The sequence below is a fragment of the Capsicum annuum genome, chromosome 8 (genome assembly GCF_002878395.1).
Source record: "Capsicum annuum cultivar UCD-10X-F1 chromosome 8, UCD10Xv1.1, whole genome shotgun sequence".
NCBI classification, from domain to species: domain Eukaryota; kingdom Viridiplantae; phylum Streptophyta; class Magnoliopsida; order Solanales; family Solanaceae; genus Capsicum; species Capsicum annuum.
The window spans coordinates 164,288,248-164,308,366 of NC_061118.1; the positions used below are offsets into that span (position 1 = coordinate 164,288,248).

At 32.4% G+C, this 20,119-nt stretch overlaps 1 protein-coding gene across 1 annotated transcript in view; it reads left to right on the top strand.

Annotated features, from left to right (window-relative positions):
* The first annotated feature begins 13,828 nt into the window (after positions 1–13,828).
* The window catches only part of LOC107840173 (magnesium transporter MRS2-3), an 11,679-nt gene continuing 5,388 nt past the window's right edge, over positions 13,829–20,119 (top strand). Inside the window, exons 1-5 of the mRNA XM_016683929.2 lie at positions 13,829–14,399; positions 17,212–17,448; positions 17,552–17,680; positions 18,441–18,601; positions 19,659–19,905. Coding sequence (XP_016539415.2) covers positions 13,965–14,399; positions 17,212–17,448; positions 17,552–17,680; positions 18,441–18,601; positions 19,659–19,905 — 1,209 coding nt within the window. The 5' untranslated portion in view covers positions 13,829–13,964. The remainder of the gene's footprint in view (positions 14,400–17,211; positions 17,449–17,551; positions 17,681–18,440; positions 18,602–19,658; positions 19,906–20,119) is intronic.

Genomic DNA, 20,119 nt, shown 5'->3' on the forward strand with positions numbered 1-20,119 from the left:
AGACATGCATGTTCCTTTTTTTTAAACTGTAGCACAATCCAATAATGCATAAGATTTTGTTTAAATTAATAATAATGCCCTTGAATTAATTTTTTTTTAACAACAAACACACATGTTGAAGTGTCTCTTCTTATATATGTAAAAACTATATCCGGATAATATTCATGTACTTGTCTAGATCTCTAGTATCAACGTTGATTTAGTTTTGTTTTTTTAACTCAACATATACTCATGAAAGAAAACATTTGTATGCACCGTTTTTAAACATTTTTTTTCAAAGTCACATTATATTACAAGAATTTGATACTTTGTATGTTATTGATTTTTATCGAATAAATTGAACTTTATTTTATCAAAGAAAATGACTCAATTTCAATTAAAAAATTATGGTGAGTGATTAGCAAATTGAAAAGAAGAATACATTGTCCATGAACGAAAAGTTAGAAAGTACTAATGTAATATTTTTACAACAATACAAAAACTCTCTTTTTTACGGTTGCCTTGTACATATGATAGATATGTTATTATTTATTCTGGGAGAGGAAGTAATTTAAATAAATGAGATGTTAATAATTTATTAGTAATATATTATCTTGGATATTATTATAAAAAAATTATTTAGAAATATAAAGATTTTAATAGTTTAATGAAAGATTTAAGATATTTCTACAGTTTAAGAGGGAAGAAAACATTTCTTACATTCTTATATTATGATAATTTTGCTCTTTTTTCTCTAGAACTTCAATACTTTAAGTAAATAAAATTACAAATTTTCTCCTATATAATAAGTGAGAATGAAGTAGTTGAAGTAGGCTGCTCGTGGTCTACATGTTTGTTTCAACTGCTTCAATCGTGATTTTATTATATTATTCCTAATTAATTATTATAAGTCATTGTGTATTAGAAAATTAACAATATTTAATTAAAAAAATAAAATAAATATTTATGACATGACTACTTCAGCTGTTTCAATCGTGATTTTACTATATCACGCATAATTAATTATTATAAATCATTTAAGTATTAAAAAATTAATAATATTTAATTTTAAAAGGTAAAATAGACATAAAATAATAAATTAACTCTTGATATTTTAAATCAATTTGATGTCTTATATGGGACCACTTAATTTTTTTTCACAAGTATTTTTAATAATTTTACTATGTCACATCACTTCAAGTTAGTAGAATAGAAGAAAAAATATTATAAATCACAACAATTAAAAATTTAACTTATTTTGAAAAATATAATTGACTATCAATGACATTAAAGATTGGACAAAGAGAGTAACATATATTATTTGAAAATTACATAAAAAGTATTATCAATAGTCAACAACTTAAAATATCTAAAACATATTAAAAATATGATTAATTATCTAAATTCTATAAAAAGTATTATCAATAGTCAACAATTTAAAATATCTAAAATATATTAAAAATATAATTAATTATCTAAATTCTATATCTAGTACTATTAAAAAGGCCCCAACGGGTTAGGGTCAACGATTTTGCTAGCCTTACTTTTTGTCTTGGATACCCGTTTTATCAGTGTTAATCCTTCTGTTACTTTAAGTCTTTAAGAAACGGAAAGAGGTCAAACAAAGATTAAGGAATATTACAATTAGTTATCTAGTTACTTGAATTTACTTGAAATAGTGATACTTTAAAAATTATTACGATTACGTGGTACTTTTTAAAATACAGTAGTCTACGTGTAGAGATTGAGGTGATTTCTGATGATGACAAGTATATTCTTAAAATAAATATAGTAAAAATAAGTGGCATGGATATGATGCATGTTCTTGCACACGAAATAATATAATATATTTCACAATATATTGAAGGTAAGTGTAGCTAGGTCGTTCATACCATTACTTCATTATGAAGTAGAGAAACTGTTTCATAGACCCCCGGCTTAGAACAAAAATAGTACTCCATATAAAGAACATCATAAAACAAAAACAAATAACAAAATGAATTAAAACCCAGTAAATAACAAGACATCCCACCAAATAATACTGTAAACTATCTACCCGAAATTCTAGCAATAAAACAAGAAGGAATTTTTTGTACTCCCTCATGCTTAAACTAATAGTGAGGTAGAATATTTTGTTCGGCTATGCTTTCGTATCACAACCTGGTTCTAGTAAACTACATCTTTGATAGATTATTAATATGTTTTGACTCTGTTTTTTCAGAACAGTTCAATAAATTAAAGAGGAATATGAAAACAGAAAAGAAAAATGATATTGTTTTGATAAATAAATAATAAATCTTAAGAATCAACAAATTTACCATAAAAATGCAGTATGTTACTTAACCATATATAGATAAGTATTGTTAGTAAGTATATATGCTTAGACACATTTCTTACTTTTATTTATTTAATTATTAACTTTGTGTAAATATTAAGTGAATATATATTTTTGTCGTTTATTTTTATGTGATTTATGTCAATTCTTGGCTCCAAATGATTCGATACAATACGGTTGTCGTCATTCATAAAACAATTGCATTACTGAGAATTATGTTGCTACTTAATTTATAAGAATATAAATTATGGTAGAACGTTTATGTTGACAATTAGACAAAGATATAACTGACCTACTAGCCATAATCGATTGATAGTACTTCAATAAAAGTAACTGATTGTGGTTATAGCAGTGAGCTTTATGCATAGCCATGGTAAAAAATATTTGGCTTAATACATCACACAACTCCTTAAATTTATCAGGACATTTGATTTAAACAGTCAAATTAAGTCATGTTTTAATTAAATACTTCAACTCTTAATAAAGTGTTGCAATTAGATATTTTCAGTCTAAATTTTGAAAATATTTACCAATCCACTCACTTTGAAAGTTGTAGTAGCACATAGCTCTTTAAAATGTTATAATTATAATGAAAAATGACGACAAAGTACGTAATTTGTCATAGCTAATTAAATTATGCTTGAAAAATATTTATTTATATACCGTACAGTGATATGCAATGAATTTTTTTTATAAGCCTTTACGTATGTTTTACAGTTTACACCTTAAACTCACCGATCCTCCACACTTATAAAGACATGCATATGCATCTTCCACTCTACCAACAATACTTTCTACCTATATAATTATATATCCCAAAGTTTCTGATCATTTCAATATATTCACTAGTCAGCCTAAAAAATTAATAAAAAGATGAGAACCAAATCCAAGAAGAAAGTGGTGGTATTTATTCTTGCACCTTTTAGGTTTCTGGGTAAAGCAGCTACAGAATTCTTTAAGAATAATATGATTAATAGTGCTGCTCAAAGCTTTATGATAATTCCTCTTCAAATCCCTCAGCTGTCCAGCAAATTTAGCAGTAACGTTGAAGATTATTCGATGCGTCACATTCAACCAGTTAATTCCATGCAAGAATTTTGAGGTTAATTTTCCAAATAATACTTCGCTAGAAATGCTTTGTTATTTCAATAAAATGGACATGGACCTTGGTAACAAGTTTTGTTTGTCCAAGTTTCATATACATATATATGTATGTTCATTTTCGTTTTTTTTTTTTTTTTTTTTAAAATTACAAACGTGATGATTTAATTTGCAAAGTATAGGACAAAGATGAGTGAAAACATTGATCCCATGAATATTGTCTTGGGCGATGATTTTTGAATGTTGATTTGAAATTGTAATTGTCAAGCATGCATAAGAATTGATGTGATCTAAAATAATTTTGTTATTGCAAAACTACGTACAAAAGTAGTTAAAAGAAGTCACTAGGTGAACTTCATCTGTGTTTAGTAAATTTTTGTTACTTAAATAAAAAAAAAAAAAAAAAAAAAAAGACATTGTGTTTGGTTTTGAAGAACATTTTGTTGCTCACGTGCACTACGAGTTGTTATGTTTTTTTAAAATAATGCAGGGATGAGATATCGGATGAAAATCAATATACAACAAGGCTTAAAATTGACCTTGTAATATACGAGTATTTTATTTCATTTAAATGATAATACCAATATAATATCGCTTAAGATCCTTGTATTACTATCGAAATACGACAAATAGTTATTATGATTTAAATAGGAGATGTTTTCGTCATCAGTGCTTAAGAAAATGGTACGAGGAAATGTCTATTTGAGCACACGGAAAAAATTACTTGTGTGATACGTGTTGGGTTCGAAATCGAGAAAGCATCATGCGAAAACTTAAGTTTGTAAATTATAAATGCGATAATTCAGACAAAAAAAAAATACTAAAAACATGATTATTATATAATTTCACCAATTGACCTACATATGAAAACCTAATATAAAAGAAAACATAAAACTATTAGAGAGAGATTTTCTCCCCCTAAACAAGACTCTTAAGTGATTACATTGGGGATGTTATTGTGTTGTTAAATGAGAGGGATATTCTATCTATAGAGTTTCAAAACTTTTACTCCGAGATAGAGTTAGCCAAATATGAAAAGGATTTTAAAGTCCTAGCAAATCTCCTCTTTTTTGGCTTGATTTTCTTCACTTAATCCGTCTTCTTCACATACATAATTTTTATTCTTCACATAATCTTCATCACTATTATTTGTCATGGTTAATTTAAAATATCATAATTTAAAATGAGTTTCAAATTGATATTTTAATTTTCTTTAAAAATGGAGCTGAAAGAATGTTGAAAATATAACTTGAAGACCTCTCTTCTCATACAATAGCACCATATCATCCACAATGCAGTCCTTTAAGAGTTTTGTTTAGAGAGAGATTTTATCTCTCATTAGCTTTTATAATTTTTAATATTAGATTTTTTTATATAGGTCAATTGGTCAAATCATAAATAATATTATGCTTTTTAGTTTAGTTTAGCGTCATCTGAATTATCACTTCTATGATTTGCAAATTATAAGCTTCCGCATGACATCTCGATTTTGAACCCAACAAGTTATCCAATGATTTGGTGAAATGAGATTAAAGACAAGTTCAAAACGGTTTCAAATCAAGATACAACCAATTTGATGATTACGAAGATTTTTATCCAACTACATCTGGAGAAAAAATATCACTCATATTTTTTACATTCCAGCTGCTGCATCTTTAAAAATAAAACTAAAATTAATTTTTAACCCATTTTTAATCATGATATTTTAAATCTTATTTCTAACCATGACAAGCAACAGTAATGCAGATTATGTGAAAAATGAAGATCATGCATGTGAAGAAGGCAGATCAAGTGAAGAAAATCAAATCAAAATCGAACAAATCTTTCTTTTTTTTGGTTTGATTTCTTCACTTGATTCGCCTCTTTCACATGCATGATCTTCATTCTTCACACAATCTTCATCATTGTTGTTTGTCATGATTAAAAAAAATAATTAAAATATCATAATTAAAAATGAGTTAAAAAGTAATATTAAAAGTAATATTTTATTTTTATTTTTTAAGATGCAGCTGCAGAAATATTGAAAATATAACTAACACTTTTTCTCCACATGTAGCTAGATAAAAATCTTCTTTATCCTCAAATTGGTTGCATATTGATCTAAAATCTATTTGAACTTGTCCTTAATCTCGTTTCACCAAATCATTGCATCTTTAAACCGTAAGCTTTGATACCACTTGCTTGGTTCGAAATCGATGGCGTCATGCAAAAACTTATAGATTGCAAATTATAGAGACGACAATTTAGATGACACAAAACTAAACAAAAAAAATATAATATTATTTATGATTTGACCAATTGGGCTACATATAAAACCGAATATAAAAAAGTATAACAACTAATGGGAGACAAAATCTTCCCCAGACAATCTCTTAAAGACTGAATGATATGGTGTTATGATATGAGAAGAGGGGTGTTCAATTTATAGAGTTTCAAAACTTTTCCTTCAACACAGAGGTTAGCCAAATATGAAAAAAAATTATATTTTTCTTTAAATAAAAGTAAAAGTTATTATGGTATTACTTTTATTTTCTTTCTAAGAAAAGTAATACTTAAATTTGGTAAAAAAATCAGAACAAACTACTAACAATACCAACAAAGAATAGACATAGGAAAAGAAAAAAAGAAAAAATATAAAGAAACTTTTCATAAACAAAAATTTAGGAAAAATCGACAAATTGTGAATCAGAAAAACTAAACGATCATTTTTATTTGACTTAACTATTTAGAAAACTAGATTGATTAATTTAGTTTATTTCTAAGGAAAAATAGAACCAAAGTGAATTACGGGCATCCCCAATCAAAATTGACTTATTCCAATTACACCAGTTATTCTCTCAATTTTAATTTGTTTATCTAATTTTAACTTGACAAGAAAATAAAAAATATTAAAATAACTTTTAAATCTCGTGTACTAAACTAAAAATATATAAAATATATTAAAATATTATTTAATTTTGAGTTATTAAATATATCGTGCAGAAAGTTAAAACTTTAAAAAATTACCAAAAGAGAACTGAGAGAAGTATGATTTTATTCTTTTTCAAAAGAGAAAAAAATTAAAGAGAAACGTAAGAAAAATAAATTAAAATAAAGAAAGTATTGGTTTTGTGCAGACATAAAAGTAATCTTTTTACAGCAAAAGACTGAATCTGAAATTAATACAGGAAAAATGAATGCGTAAAAAGGAATTAAAATAAAAAATAAATTAAATTAAACTAGGATGTAGCACTGTTCATGCTCGAATTGTAACTAATAATTTGAATAGAGAAAAAAAATATTAGTTTATCGACATTGAGTTATTAATCTAGTGCTTTTAATTTGTTTTTTTTTTTACAACCAACATACTATTTATATTAAGTCATCGTAAGTTTTAGAGCGTTAAAGGATGCTATATCATCACTAGGAAAATTAGCAAATCAAACAATGTTTTATAATAATGAAGTAGAGAACTTAGCTAAACTATCTGCTATTTTGTTTCAAGATCTAAGGATATGCACTACGTCTACATCTTCAAAGAAATGCATCAACTTCCAGATATCCTCACATGTTGTTTCTATATCCCAAGATGCAACACTTCTTTTTAGTATCATATCTACCATGTTCTTTGCATCCGACAATACTTGCACTCTCGTCCATCTATTTTTCGTTGCTTTTTCCAGCGCTTCATGAATTGCTAGTGCTTCAGCAGTGATGACCTTCCCAACAAATTGAATAAGGACACCAAAGGCTTGAAGCAATTTACCGTAGCTATCCATCGCTGCCACTCCAATACTTGTCATCTTCCTCTCTTTGTGTAAGCTAGCATCTGCAAATAGAATAACACCATCTTGTACAAGAGTAATTTTCTTACAATTAGAATATTCAGTTATACATGGAGTAGAATGATTAGTAAGCAAGTTATCTTCATATTCATGGTAGTCAAAAGAGTGCTTTGTTTCCTATTTCATTAGGTTCATAGTTTTCTCCATTGAAGATTAAAGCGTTTTTGGCTTTCCAGATTTGCCACATAACAGAGACACTTAACTTAGTTAGCTCAATAGAATTAGAAATTGATTAGCATTATTAACATTATCATTCCACCATCTAGCAAAATTCATAGTGTCTTCTACGTCAGGCAAATTTTATAGGACATATTTTTCAAACTAGTTGAGCTTTAGGATATCTAAACAACATATGCTCAATTGTTTCACTTTCCAAACCGCATCCTTTACAGACATCGCAATTATGTTTTAACCTTTTTGAAATAATATGGTTAACAGGAAGCTCATTTATAATGCATTTTCGAATAAAATGTTTATATTTATTTTTAATATTCATAGACCATAGAAAATCTCAGAACCTTTTTGGAAAGGAATGATAGCTAGATTAAGGTCTTTCCAAACTAGCTTGTTGACATTTAACCATATCTCTATTTAAATGATAATCCAATTTTACCTCATACTTACCCGATTTAGTATGATGCCACATGATCCTATCCGTTATTTCAATAGTAGAGATTGGGATAGAGACTATAACTTGTACATGAGCTGAGCAAAACAAAAGTTGGAGCTCTTGCATTTTTCAAGTATAAGTATTTTGGTCTATAAGATCCTTCACTTTTAGATTCATATTCACCTGACTCGGATAAAAGCAAGGTTTAAAGCCACTAAATTTTGGTATCCAAGGGTCTGTACAAACGTTAATATGTTCCCCCGAACCTATTCTCCATCTAATTCCATTTTGTAGGAGGTCTCTTCCCCATATAATAAATACTTTTCCATATCCAAGAATTAGTAGATGAGCAAGTGGCCTTGAGGAAAGATGTATTTTGAAAATATTTACTTTTAAGAATTCTAGCTAGAAGAGACTCTTCTTGGGTCAAAATACTCCAAGCTAATTTAGCTAATAACGCTTGATTAAAGGAGATTAACTCTCTAAATCCTATGCCCCCTTTAGATTTTGCTAAACAAAGGTTTCCCAATTCTCAAAGTGCATTTTTCGCCTATTATCATAATGTCCCCACTAGAAATTTGAGAAAATAATAGTAATTTTCGTACATAAAGTATTTGGGAATTGAAAACAGGATAAAGCATACGAAGGAATAGCAAATAAGACAGATTTAAGCATCACTTCTTTTCCCGCAAGACTTAAAAAATTATTTTTTTCACCCTTTTATTTTCGCTTTCACCCTATCTTTTATGAACTCTAATTTTTTTTTTTTTTCGATTTTTTCAACTACTGTAGGTAACCCAAGATATATCCCTAAATCATTTTATGAAGTTGTTCTAACTCTCTAATAATCTCATCCATCTCTACATCAAAAGTATTTTTACTAAAGAAGACCAACGATTTTTCAAAATTCACTTTTTGATCAGAACATTCTTCATAAATGCTTAAAGTTTCAAAAAATTTTGACGCATTTTGGGGGTTTGCATTGCAAAAGACAAAGGAATCATCTGCAAAAAATAAATGGTTAACGATAGGCCTCCCTTTAACTAGACTTAACCCCTGAATATCTCCTTTCAACTTTGCTTGATTTAGAAGTTTAGAGAGGCCTTCAACACATAATAAGAAGAGGTATGGAGAAAGAGGATTCCCTTGCCTTAGACCCCTAGTAGGTCTAACTTCCCCAGTTATATCTCCATTAATGTTAAATTTATAAGTTGTGGTGGTAATACATTGCAAATTCATTTGACAAAGGTTTCATGAAATCCCATTTTAAGAAGTAATTTATTTTATGCACATAATTCCATTTCACTTGATCATAAGCTTTGGCCATGTCTAGTTTTAGAGCCATATACTTTAGGTTTCCTTGTCTTTTATTTTTCATAAGGTGGATGAATTCATGCGCAAGCACAACACTGTCAATTATCTGTCTTTTATCTATGAAAACAGATTGGTTCGGAGATATAATATTGGACAGATTAGTTTTGAGCCTTGTGACTATGATTTTAGCGATAATTTTATATACTGTAGAATATAAACTTATGGGTCTGAATTGGCTAATATTACTAGGATCTTTAACCTTAGGAATCAACGTTATAAGGGTCTGATTCCAAGAAGGTAGTAAGTATCCTAAGCGAAAAAAAAACTAGTTACAGCTTCACATATATCATTAGACAAAATTTTTCAATATTTTTGAAAGAAAAAAGGGGTCACGCCATCTATTCCCGGAACATTTAAGGGGTGCATATCAAAATTAGCAATTTTTATTTCATAATATATGACCTCTCTAATGAGCATATCATTAACGAAATTGTCTACTAACACAGGGATTAAATTCAAGATAGGATCCAAGTTAGTAGGTTTACTTTCGACTCTGGATAGTTTTCATATGAAAGAACGAGGTATTTTTATTGTCTTCTTGTAACCATAATGCACTGGATTTTTGTTTTCAATAGATTTCTTCATACTTATACGCTTGACCTAATTCTTTTCGGAGCAACTTTAACATATTGAGATCAAAATTACTAGGATTACTCTTAAGCTCGTTGATTCTATCTTTAATGCCTTGAATTTTCTTCCTCGAATTTCTCTTTCCCTCTTGAACAAAGCTACTGAAGTGTTTCTATAGTTTTTTATTTTGAAGCTAACTTTTAAATATTTACTCCCTCCCACATGTTTATTCCAAAATTGCATAAAAGTGTCGTTCACTTCTTCTTTTTCGCTCCAACGTATATCAAAATAAAACTTCTTTTTATTTCCTAAACCCGGCCTCTGTATTTAGAAGTAAAACACTATGATCAGAGGCTTCTGTTTCTAGGTGATGGATATTAGCAAGGTTGAATTCTAGTCTCCATTCCGAGGAATTAATAACTCTATCGAGCCTCTCTTGGATAACGCCATCATTTTTTCTAAAGCACCACCACATTCCAGGTTTTCCTTTGAATCCTAAGTCTATAGCTCTTATATCCCATAAAAAGTTCTTAAAATCTCTAAAATACTGTCATCTCTAATTCTGCCTCTTACCTTTTCAGAGTGGTCAATAATATCATTGAAATCTCCTGCCATTACCCAACGTGTACTCCCATTACTCGATTTTCAAACAAGTTCTTGTAATTGATTTCTACGAAGAATCTTATCAGTACTTAAGTAAATGAAAATATACCAATATTGACAGTCCGCTGCCAAGTCACGTATGTATGTTTCAATATAAAAAGAATTTGAGTGAGACTGAAGTACCTGAATATCGTCATTCCATAGTAAGCAAAAAACCTTCAGATAGTCCAATCGGATCCACAGTAAAAATGTTCGTCATAGTAAGCTATTTTTGAACTCGTACTAGCACCTTTTCTTGATTCTTTGTTTCACTTAAGAATATCATGTTCAGGGAATGAAAACGTGATGTTTCCTTCAGAATGGGAATTGTCAAGGCGCCCCCTAATCCTCGACAATTCCACACCAATGTCTTCATTTAGGTGAGGAAAGCCATTTAGGGCTGGCTTCCCGATCCGCCTGGATTTTCTATTTTTTGTCTTCGCTATAATTAATTTGACTTTCCTCTCCTTTGTATTTCTCCCCGATTTTGTGTGCACACCTCAGTAACCATAACATCCATTAAATTAACATATTAGTTCTAGCTAATTTTTTCTAGTTTTCCTACTGTTTGCTTCTTTTTTATATGATTTATTTTGCTTAGAAAAATCTGGTCCAGCACCTTGGAAAATTTCTATTTCTTTAGCTATTTTTACATCATATTTTGTCTTACCGCTATTTTTGGGGATAGAAAATACCTGTTTGGTCGCACTTTCCACCTCGGACAGCTTGTAGTTCTGTCCTTGTACAACTGCGTTCTTTGATTTCATTGGATAAATATCTTGATCCTGCTCCATTTGTGTAGCCATATCAATGTTTATTGGACGGTTTTCAGCCCCGCAACGTTCTCATTGGTCGGCTGTAATTTTTTTGCTTGTTTTGGATCTGCCGCCACCATATTGTTGTAGTATCTATCGATATCATCTTGTTCAAAGGTATCGCCCAACCCCATTTTCTATAGAATATAGTATTCTTTTGCTTCCCTGCCTCCTATATTACCTGCAAAGTCGGATTTATTTGATACAGTCATCTTCTGTGAGTCTCCCGACACCAAGGCATCCATCTGCATATTCATTTGATGCATAGCCATTGTATTTCCCTCCTTAATTTTCTCATTATTACCACATTCTTGAGACAATCTTTTCCCAACGTTCTTTACCTCCTGTTCAACGGAATGGTCTTCCTCAATAGGGCTCTCGTTCTTCTGATTCTTAAAGAAATCATGTGGCCCAGTATAATGTTGTGTTTCCAATCCATCTCCATGATGCATTAATTCATTTGAGCCAGTACCTTCAACACGGTCCATTATTTTTTTTCCTTTACCATTCACGGCTACAGAAAGTTGTATGTTTGTATTACCTTGACGCCTTGAAATTTCGCCATTCCACCCATGATTTTCTTCTCTATCCCAAGCACCAAACTGCTCTTTCTTAATATTGCCTGTGCGCTCATCTTCCTCGCAAAGAACCAGGATCTTTCTGTATGTCCTAGTATTCTACAATAATAATAGACATATGACATATTTTCATATCGAATTTCGACCTATTTGTCCTCCGATCCCATTTTAATCAAGTTTTCATGAGGTAGAGGTTTGTTGATACTCATTAGAACCTTCAGACGTATGTATCACCCATCCCAACTTTCAAATTTTGGAATAGCAACATCAGCCGTCCCTCCTAAAGCATGTCCAATTTTACTACCTACTTCATAGGATATCCAATGTAGTGGCATGTTCCAAACTTGAATCCATAATTTACATATGTTAAAGACATGGGAATTAACATTCAGTTCTGGTTTCCATTGTTGAATATTGAGCAGATACTTATCGTAAAGACATGGCGTCCCGTATAACACCTTTCTCATGTCTTCTTTGTGTCGAAACACAAATACGAGTTCTTGCCAACCATTAAGACTTTCGGTTCAATTGGGACACCCCAAACCTAATTCATTGTGTTCCTCACCCCGACCACACTAACTTGTTTATCCGCAATCACCTTCCCGAGCAGACTAACTTCACAATGTTCCATGCTAGTCATAATATCTTGAACTTCGATTTCAATAGAGTTTTTTCCTCCTCTATTAGGATAACTGTCGAAGTCTATCCGCAATATCGTTGGCCATTAGACTTGACTATGTACGTCGAATTTTATCCTAGTAGTTGCTGTAGGCTAGGTGGATTTTGTTTGAGAAAGTAGAAGAAAACAGAGAAAACAACATAAAGAGCTGTAACAACCTCTCTTGGATAACGCCATCTTTTTCTCTAAAGCACCACCACGTCCAAGGTTTTCCTTTGAATCCTAAGTCTATAGCTCCTATATCCCATAAAAAGTTCTTAAAATCTCTAAAAGACGCGTTATTTCTAGTTCTGCCTCCTACCTTTTCAGAGTGGTCAATAATATCATTGAAATCTCCTGCCATTACCCAATGTGTACCCTAGTTACTCGATTTTCCAAATAAGTTCTTATAATTGATTTCTACAAAGAATCTTATCAGTATTTCAGTAAACGAAAATATACCAATATTGACAGTCCGCTACCAAGTGACGTATGTATATTTCAATATAAAAAGAAGTTGAGTGAGACTAACATACCTGAATATCGTCGTTCCATGGTAAGCACAAACCTCCAGATAGTCCAATCGGATCCACAGTAATGATGTTCGTCATAGTAAGCTGCTTTTGAACTCGTACTAGCACATTTTCTTGATTCTTTGTTTCACTTAGGAATATCATGCTCGGGAAATGGAAGCGCGATGTTTCCTTCAGAAAGAGAATGATTTATTTGGTTTGACTTAATTATTTCTAAATGACTTTCAATGACATTTTAAAGTGAAATTAATGATTAAATCTATACACGAATCGATAACAAATAATAAGTGATAAATTATTGATTGATACATTCGATATCTTAAAGATCCTATAATAGTTAGACACGTCTATCAACTAATAATCGGTATAGCGAACCAATGAACTTTAAAACCAAACTGACTCGACCAATGCAATCATACTAGTATTATTAGACTAAAAAAAAAGTCACTTAAAAGAATGTAAAAAATACATAAATCCTATTTTTTTTTAAATTACTAAAAATTCGTGATTTAATCCACACGTATAAATCACATTCTTTCGAATAGATAACTTAGTTTTACTCTAATACAGCATATACTTTCAGATATATCGCTTAATTTTATACGTATTTATCACACTTCACATGCATACATCACATTTTTTCGAATTTATCACTTAGTTTTTATACAAATATATTACATTTTTTCGAATATGTTACTTAATTTTAAATGAATATATCATATTCTTCGGTGATGTAGCCAAGGTTTTTAATAAAAATTAAAAATTTATGTACTATTTAAAAGGATTGTAACTTTAAGTATTAATTATAATAAAATAAAATATTGAGCGGATTGAAACCAACCAACTAACCCATAAAATTTTGGGCGGGTTGGGAGCAGAATCAGATACTCCCACATCCATTTATTCACCCAAATTTACATTTTCTCGGAAAATTCATCCAAAACCATGAGGACCGTTACTCCGCCGTCGAAATCCACCGTTCCATCGCCGGACGACGACGCCGATATAATCCGCCCCAACACCGCCATTCCCGGCGGCGTAAACGTCGGCGCAGGTTTACGAAAGAAGGCCACCGGTGTACGATCATGGCTTCTATTAGATTCAACTGGACAAACTCAAGTTGTAGAAGCCGGAAAACACGCAATTATGCGGCGTACTGGACTTCCGGCTCGTGATCTTCGGATATTGGATCCGCTTTTGTCGTATCCGTCTACTGTATTGGGTCGTGAAAGGGCAATTGTTATTAATTTGGAGCATATTAAGGCTATTATTACTGCACAGGAAGTTCTATTGCTTAATGCTAGGGATCCTTCCGTTGCTCCTTTTGTTGAAGAGCTTCAACGTAGAATTTTGCGTCATCATCAAGCTACCAAATCCCAGGTTAGTATGTCGTAGTGTATGTTATGTGAAATGATCATTATTTATGCTTTAGTATCTTGATAAACAACAACAACAACACCATACTCATGAAATCTCACAAGTGAGTTATGGGGAGGGTAGAGCATAAGCAGATCTTACCACTACCTCGGAGAGGTAGAGAGACTGTTTCCGAAAGACCCTCGGCTAGTATATGTGTAAAGTGGAATAGATATATAAGAATCATATAACCACCAACAACAACATACTCAGTCTAATTCCACAAGTGGGGGTGCGGGTTGAAATTCTGTGGCTACAAAAAGAGTTCAATTTTGGTTAGAGTTCTTGGGGCTACTTTAACCTAAATCTAGCTTGATGGCTCCCTAAATTATGCTTATATAAAGGGGGCAAATATCCTTTAGGCATCTGAAAAGTCCGAATAAATTCATGGGATATTCATAAAGATCAAAATCCTCTCTTCTTGATAATCGAATACATCAAGAAGATAAACGCTTCTTTCATGGAGATCAAATCCAGATATTCCTACGTTCGAGAGATACGCCACTAACGGTCCTCGAATTACGGAGAAATTCATATTCAAATCTTCCTACATTCGAGAAATACGCTACTGATGACTCTCGAAGACAAACCCTTCTTTCATGGAGATCAAATCCAGATGTTCCTACGTTCGAGAAATTCATATCCAAATCTTCCTACATTCGAGAAATACACTACCGATGACCCTTGAATTAAGGAGAAAATCAAGAGAGAAGAATCAAATCCAGATGTTCCTACGTTCGAGAAATACGCCACTAACGGTCCTCGAATTACGGAGAAATTCATATCCAAATCTTCCTACATTAGAGAAATACGCTAGTAATGAGCCTCGAATTAATAGAAAATCAAGAGAGAAGAATCAAGAGAGGAACAAATTTGTATTCACATTGTTTATCAAGGAGAAATACGCTACTTTATTTTGCCTAAAGTAAAAATTTGTTGAAAACAAACTGGCACGCCCAATGGGACCAAAGCTGCCCTTCATCACTTCTCTCATAAATTACATATGGTAATCTGTAGCTGCAGGATCGTAAAGATGGAACTCGTCTTTGAGTTTCATCAAGTCTACACTCCTGCAAGCCTTGAAGCAGGGGCATTTGTAGACATTAAAATTTTGTGGACTCTACAAAAAAATGTTCAATTTTGGTTAGAGTTCTTAGGGTCTACTTTACCCTAAATCTAGCTTGATGGCTACTCTACCTAAACGCTAAATTACGCCTGACAAATATCCCTTTAAAGAGGCATCTGAAAAGTCCCAATAAATTCATGGGATATTCTCAAAGATCAAAACCCTCTCTTCTTGATAATCAAATACATCAAGAAGACAAACTCTCTTTTCATGGAGATCAAATCCAGATGTTCCTACGTTCGAGAAATACGCCACTAACGGCACTCGAATTATGGAGAAATTCATATTCAAATCTTCCTACATTCGAGAAATACGCTACTGACGGCCCTCGAATTAAGGAGAAAATCAAGAGAGAAGAATCAAGGGAGGAACAGATTTGTATTCACATCGTTCATCAATAAAAATTGTTGTTTCTTCATATTTTTATTTGTGGCTGAAGTTTATTTTCCATGAATTAAATTATGTTGCAAATAGTAGGGTAGAGTGTATGCAGACTTTACCCTTACCTCGTAGATACAGAGAGGTTGTTTCCAATAGACCCTCAGCTTAAATAAAGCCTGCCAAACAATTTGCAAAAGGGGATACAAATATCGGAGCAATAACAGCAACAAAACAATGCAAAATTTTGCAAAATGGAGAGTATTACACAACAAACAGGGGAAAGAACAGCAACTACAATGAAATTATGCAATAATTGGAGCATGAAAATACCACTGATATCTGAATTTAAAAATCATGAAACTACCGCTGGTAAGAAAGCAGTAGTATTAACGCACCAGTACCAACTAAGCTTCTATCCTAATCCGGGACCTCCAAACTCTCCTATCCAAATAAGAATCATATAGCCAACCCCAATAAATTGAATGGCTAATAGTTATCTGAAATTTTTTATTCTAATGCTTTTGTACCCAATAGATGGAATGGATATAGAAGATTCATGTAACCAATCCAACTTGGAATGATTTTGTTTTCCCATTATGATGCTTGGGGGAGTTTAATCGAATTATATGTTAAGTCTTTAGTTGATGATATTTTAAAATGTCAAATCATAGCTTTTATACTAGTAGTTTGCACACTGCTTGTTGCTAGTGCTGCTGCTGTAGGTTCTTGGATATTATCATGTTTGAAGTTATCTGTTTGGAATTTCTGGTTTTCTAGTTTCATTATTTTGCTGACTGCTGTAAAAAAGTTGCATTTTACTCCATTCTATGGAATGTATGTATGTATACTTTTTTTCTTATTAATGATGGTGTTTGGGCTTTATTTCGCATCCTTATCTAATCTACCGACAGTCTGTTACTGCATACTAGCATACGTGCCGGGTAAAAGCTGAGTGCGATTCTTGCGATCTCTAAGTTGTTGTTACACATATGCTTCAACTGCTCAATCTGGTGATCTATGTGTATCTAAATCATCTGAATAGAAGCTTCAAGTTTAGCCCTTTTTCCTTCTCATTTTGGTTTATAATAGACTTCTTTTCGCAACTTCAGGTTTAATGCTTTAAGGTTTTATGACCTATCTCAAGTTGGATAACTTCTTGTGCTAAAACTGAACTTTGTGCTTATATCTGCTTGGATCTGGGGGAGAGGGAGGGAGGTCTGGGGGGTGTGATGTCAATTGATCTGATAAAATGTTGTAATTGTGAATAAGGAAGCTGGAGGGGGTGGCAATAAGGCAGACTGGACAAATCTGTATGATCTTGAAGAGCCACAATCTGATGTAGTTTCACCTCCAAACTTTTCTCCAAGCTTCCGAGCAAAGGATGAGAACAAGGCTGATGGGAAGCAGCAAGCGGGTGAGAATCGAGATGGACCAAAGCTTCTTCCTTTTGAGTTTGTTGCTTTGGAGGCATGTCTGGAGGCTGCTTGCAGTTGCTTGGACAATGAGGTGAAGAATAATTCTATTTCTTTACTCAAATCTTGAGTCACTGTCATTTGTTGCTCATTTTTCTCTCTTTCTGGTCATTGTTTGTGTGGTTCTTTTCAAGTAGGCAAGGACACTGGAGCAAGAAGCTCATCCTGCTTTGGATAAGCTGACTTCAAAGATTAGTACTCTCAACTTGGAACGTGTTCGTCAAATCAAAAGTCGCTTGGTTGCTATTACAGGACGTGTTCAGAAGGTATACATTGGATAAAGTTTCTGCATTTCTCGGTAGACTAGTGGTGTTGGTTAACTATTACTGAATAATCAACAAGAAACCTAGTTGGAGTAAATTACTTGAGATGCTAACTTTGTCAGTATTTTTTATGCTTTTGACAATGAAATGGTCTATTCAGTCTTACTATTTCTCTACAATTCCACACGAACCTCTTGGCATGGTAATTTTCATGGTAAATGACAATATTAATGACATATTCATTTAATGAATGTCATTCAATTGAAGTTAATCTATGTGCATTTTTCTTTAGGAATGCTGATTCTCAGGAATAATAATTTTTTCCTATTAGAAGCTCAACATGCAGTAATCTAGTTTTCTAGCAATTGTTTCACACCTACAACAACAATAGAGAGGCTGTTTCCGATAGGCCCTCGGCTCAGGCTAGAGAATAGTACACAAGGTCGTAGTGTTTCACACGTACATCTGTTAGAATTGTTCAATTTTGAGGTGCTGTTGTTATAGTCTGGAAATTACTTGTAGATCAAAGCCTAAAATTGATCTCTAGCATTACTCTTATGACAATTCTCTCATTTGCTGATTTCATAAAATTAAGGAAATGCTATAGTTTTTTTTTTTTTTCCTTTTAATACCACGAGCACTTGATAGCCAAAGGGTTACAAAATGAACTACTGTACTCCTTTTTTTTTTTTAAAGTGGTTGCTCTGGAATGTGCTATCGACCAATTCTTTTTGTATTCAGATCGGCATTTCTTCATTGTTAGGTCAGAGATGAACTGGAGCATCTACTAGATGATGATGAAGATATGGCAGAGATGTATTTGACTGACAAACTGATGGAACAACTTGAAAATTCTTCTGTTTCCTCTATAAGTGGGCAAGATGGCATCGATGAGGAAGTTATTCAGCCAAACATGGATGATAGGTATGTCATATATTGTTGATAATTTGATATCTTATCGTTTCCTGTGTTTTTTGAGAACCTTCTCTTTACTTGTAAATAAGAAGGATCGTCGAGCCTAAGCAGTATAATTTCAAAACCGTTCTTGGAAAACGGTTAATATTTGTAGATAACTAAATTCATTTGGGAGAGTCTAGGATGGCCAGTCATGACAATATATTATCCATATAGTGCTACTTTATCCTCATCTTCTCTGTACTTTGAAAAAGTAAACTAGTAAAATAACCTTGACAGGTGATAAAAGATCTGCAGAGCAGCTGAATCTCAAATATTCACCACCATCCAGATCTCTAGTCTGAAGTCTTTTTCCTGCTTCGTTTTTTTTTTTTTTGGAACCGGTTTTACCTGCTTCGTTTTACTTCGTAAGTTTTTGCGCAATTGTATGACAACTCAGTAAGAAAATCTATTTATCTCCAATAGAGTCAACACCTTGATGCTCACAAAATCTTGGGTTGCATTACTATTTATAGTCTAATCTGATGTGCCAACCAAAAAAAATGTGCCAGCAGAGTATGTACCACACGGTGGTGTCAATGCTGCTTCCACCTGCTGAGATACTATTGGTCCTTTATTTTCTAAAAAATAAGAAGAGATGCTATTGATTCTATACTTCTGAAAAATTGCTATTGATTCTATACTGTGTTTGTATTTCTCTTTGTTCTGTTGTTTCATCATCTAGATTTGACCACATTGAGTTTGTGAAACAATGTGTCGTGCTTTCCGCCTGAATGAGTGTCCCTGCAGATATTACTGCCATACAACTCTTCTATGGACTTCTATCAAACTGAATGGATCCCAGAGCCTGAGAGAATTGGACTAGTGTGGAGGAATTCCTTTTGTGTCAAAACAATGCTAGTACGACAAACTTTTCTTCAGATCTGATCCTGGATACCGAGACCAACTGTTTATCAGTGCTACTTAAAAATATTTAAAAAAGCTCCTGCGAGTCTGAGAGAGATGTCGTTGATGTCAATCAGTGTTTCTATGTTATTCCTAAACTTCAAGCTATTTGATATGTCAGGGTTCCTGTGGAAATTTCAATGGACGAAAATGCAGGTTCCACCAGTTACGATGCAGAGATACCACATATTGACAACCATGAGGAACGTTTATATGGTGGTCCTAATGCTCTTAGCCGAGGTAGTCGTGGGACACATACTAGTACGACTCGGAGTGCCATAAGCAAGCATCTTGATGTAGAGGAGCTTGAAATGCTCCTAGAAGCATACTTTGTTCAAGTTGACGGTACATTAAATAAACTGAGCACTGTGAGTGACCTTCCAAGATGCTTGAATTACTCTCAAAAGTATATAGATTGTTAGTATAGCTTCAAAGGCATTTATATGATTCATCTTTGCTTTCTATGAAAAGAATGCTTTACACAAAGTAATTTGGCCTGCAGTTGTAAAAGTTATCTAATTCTATATCATATTTGGGAGTGGGTACTGTGGTTTTTTCTAGCTAACAATGTTAACCAGGTGC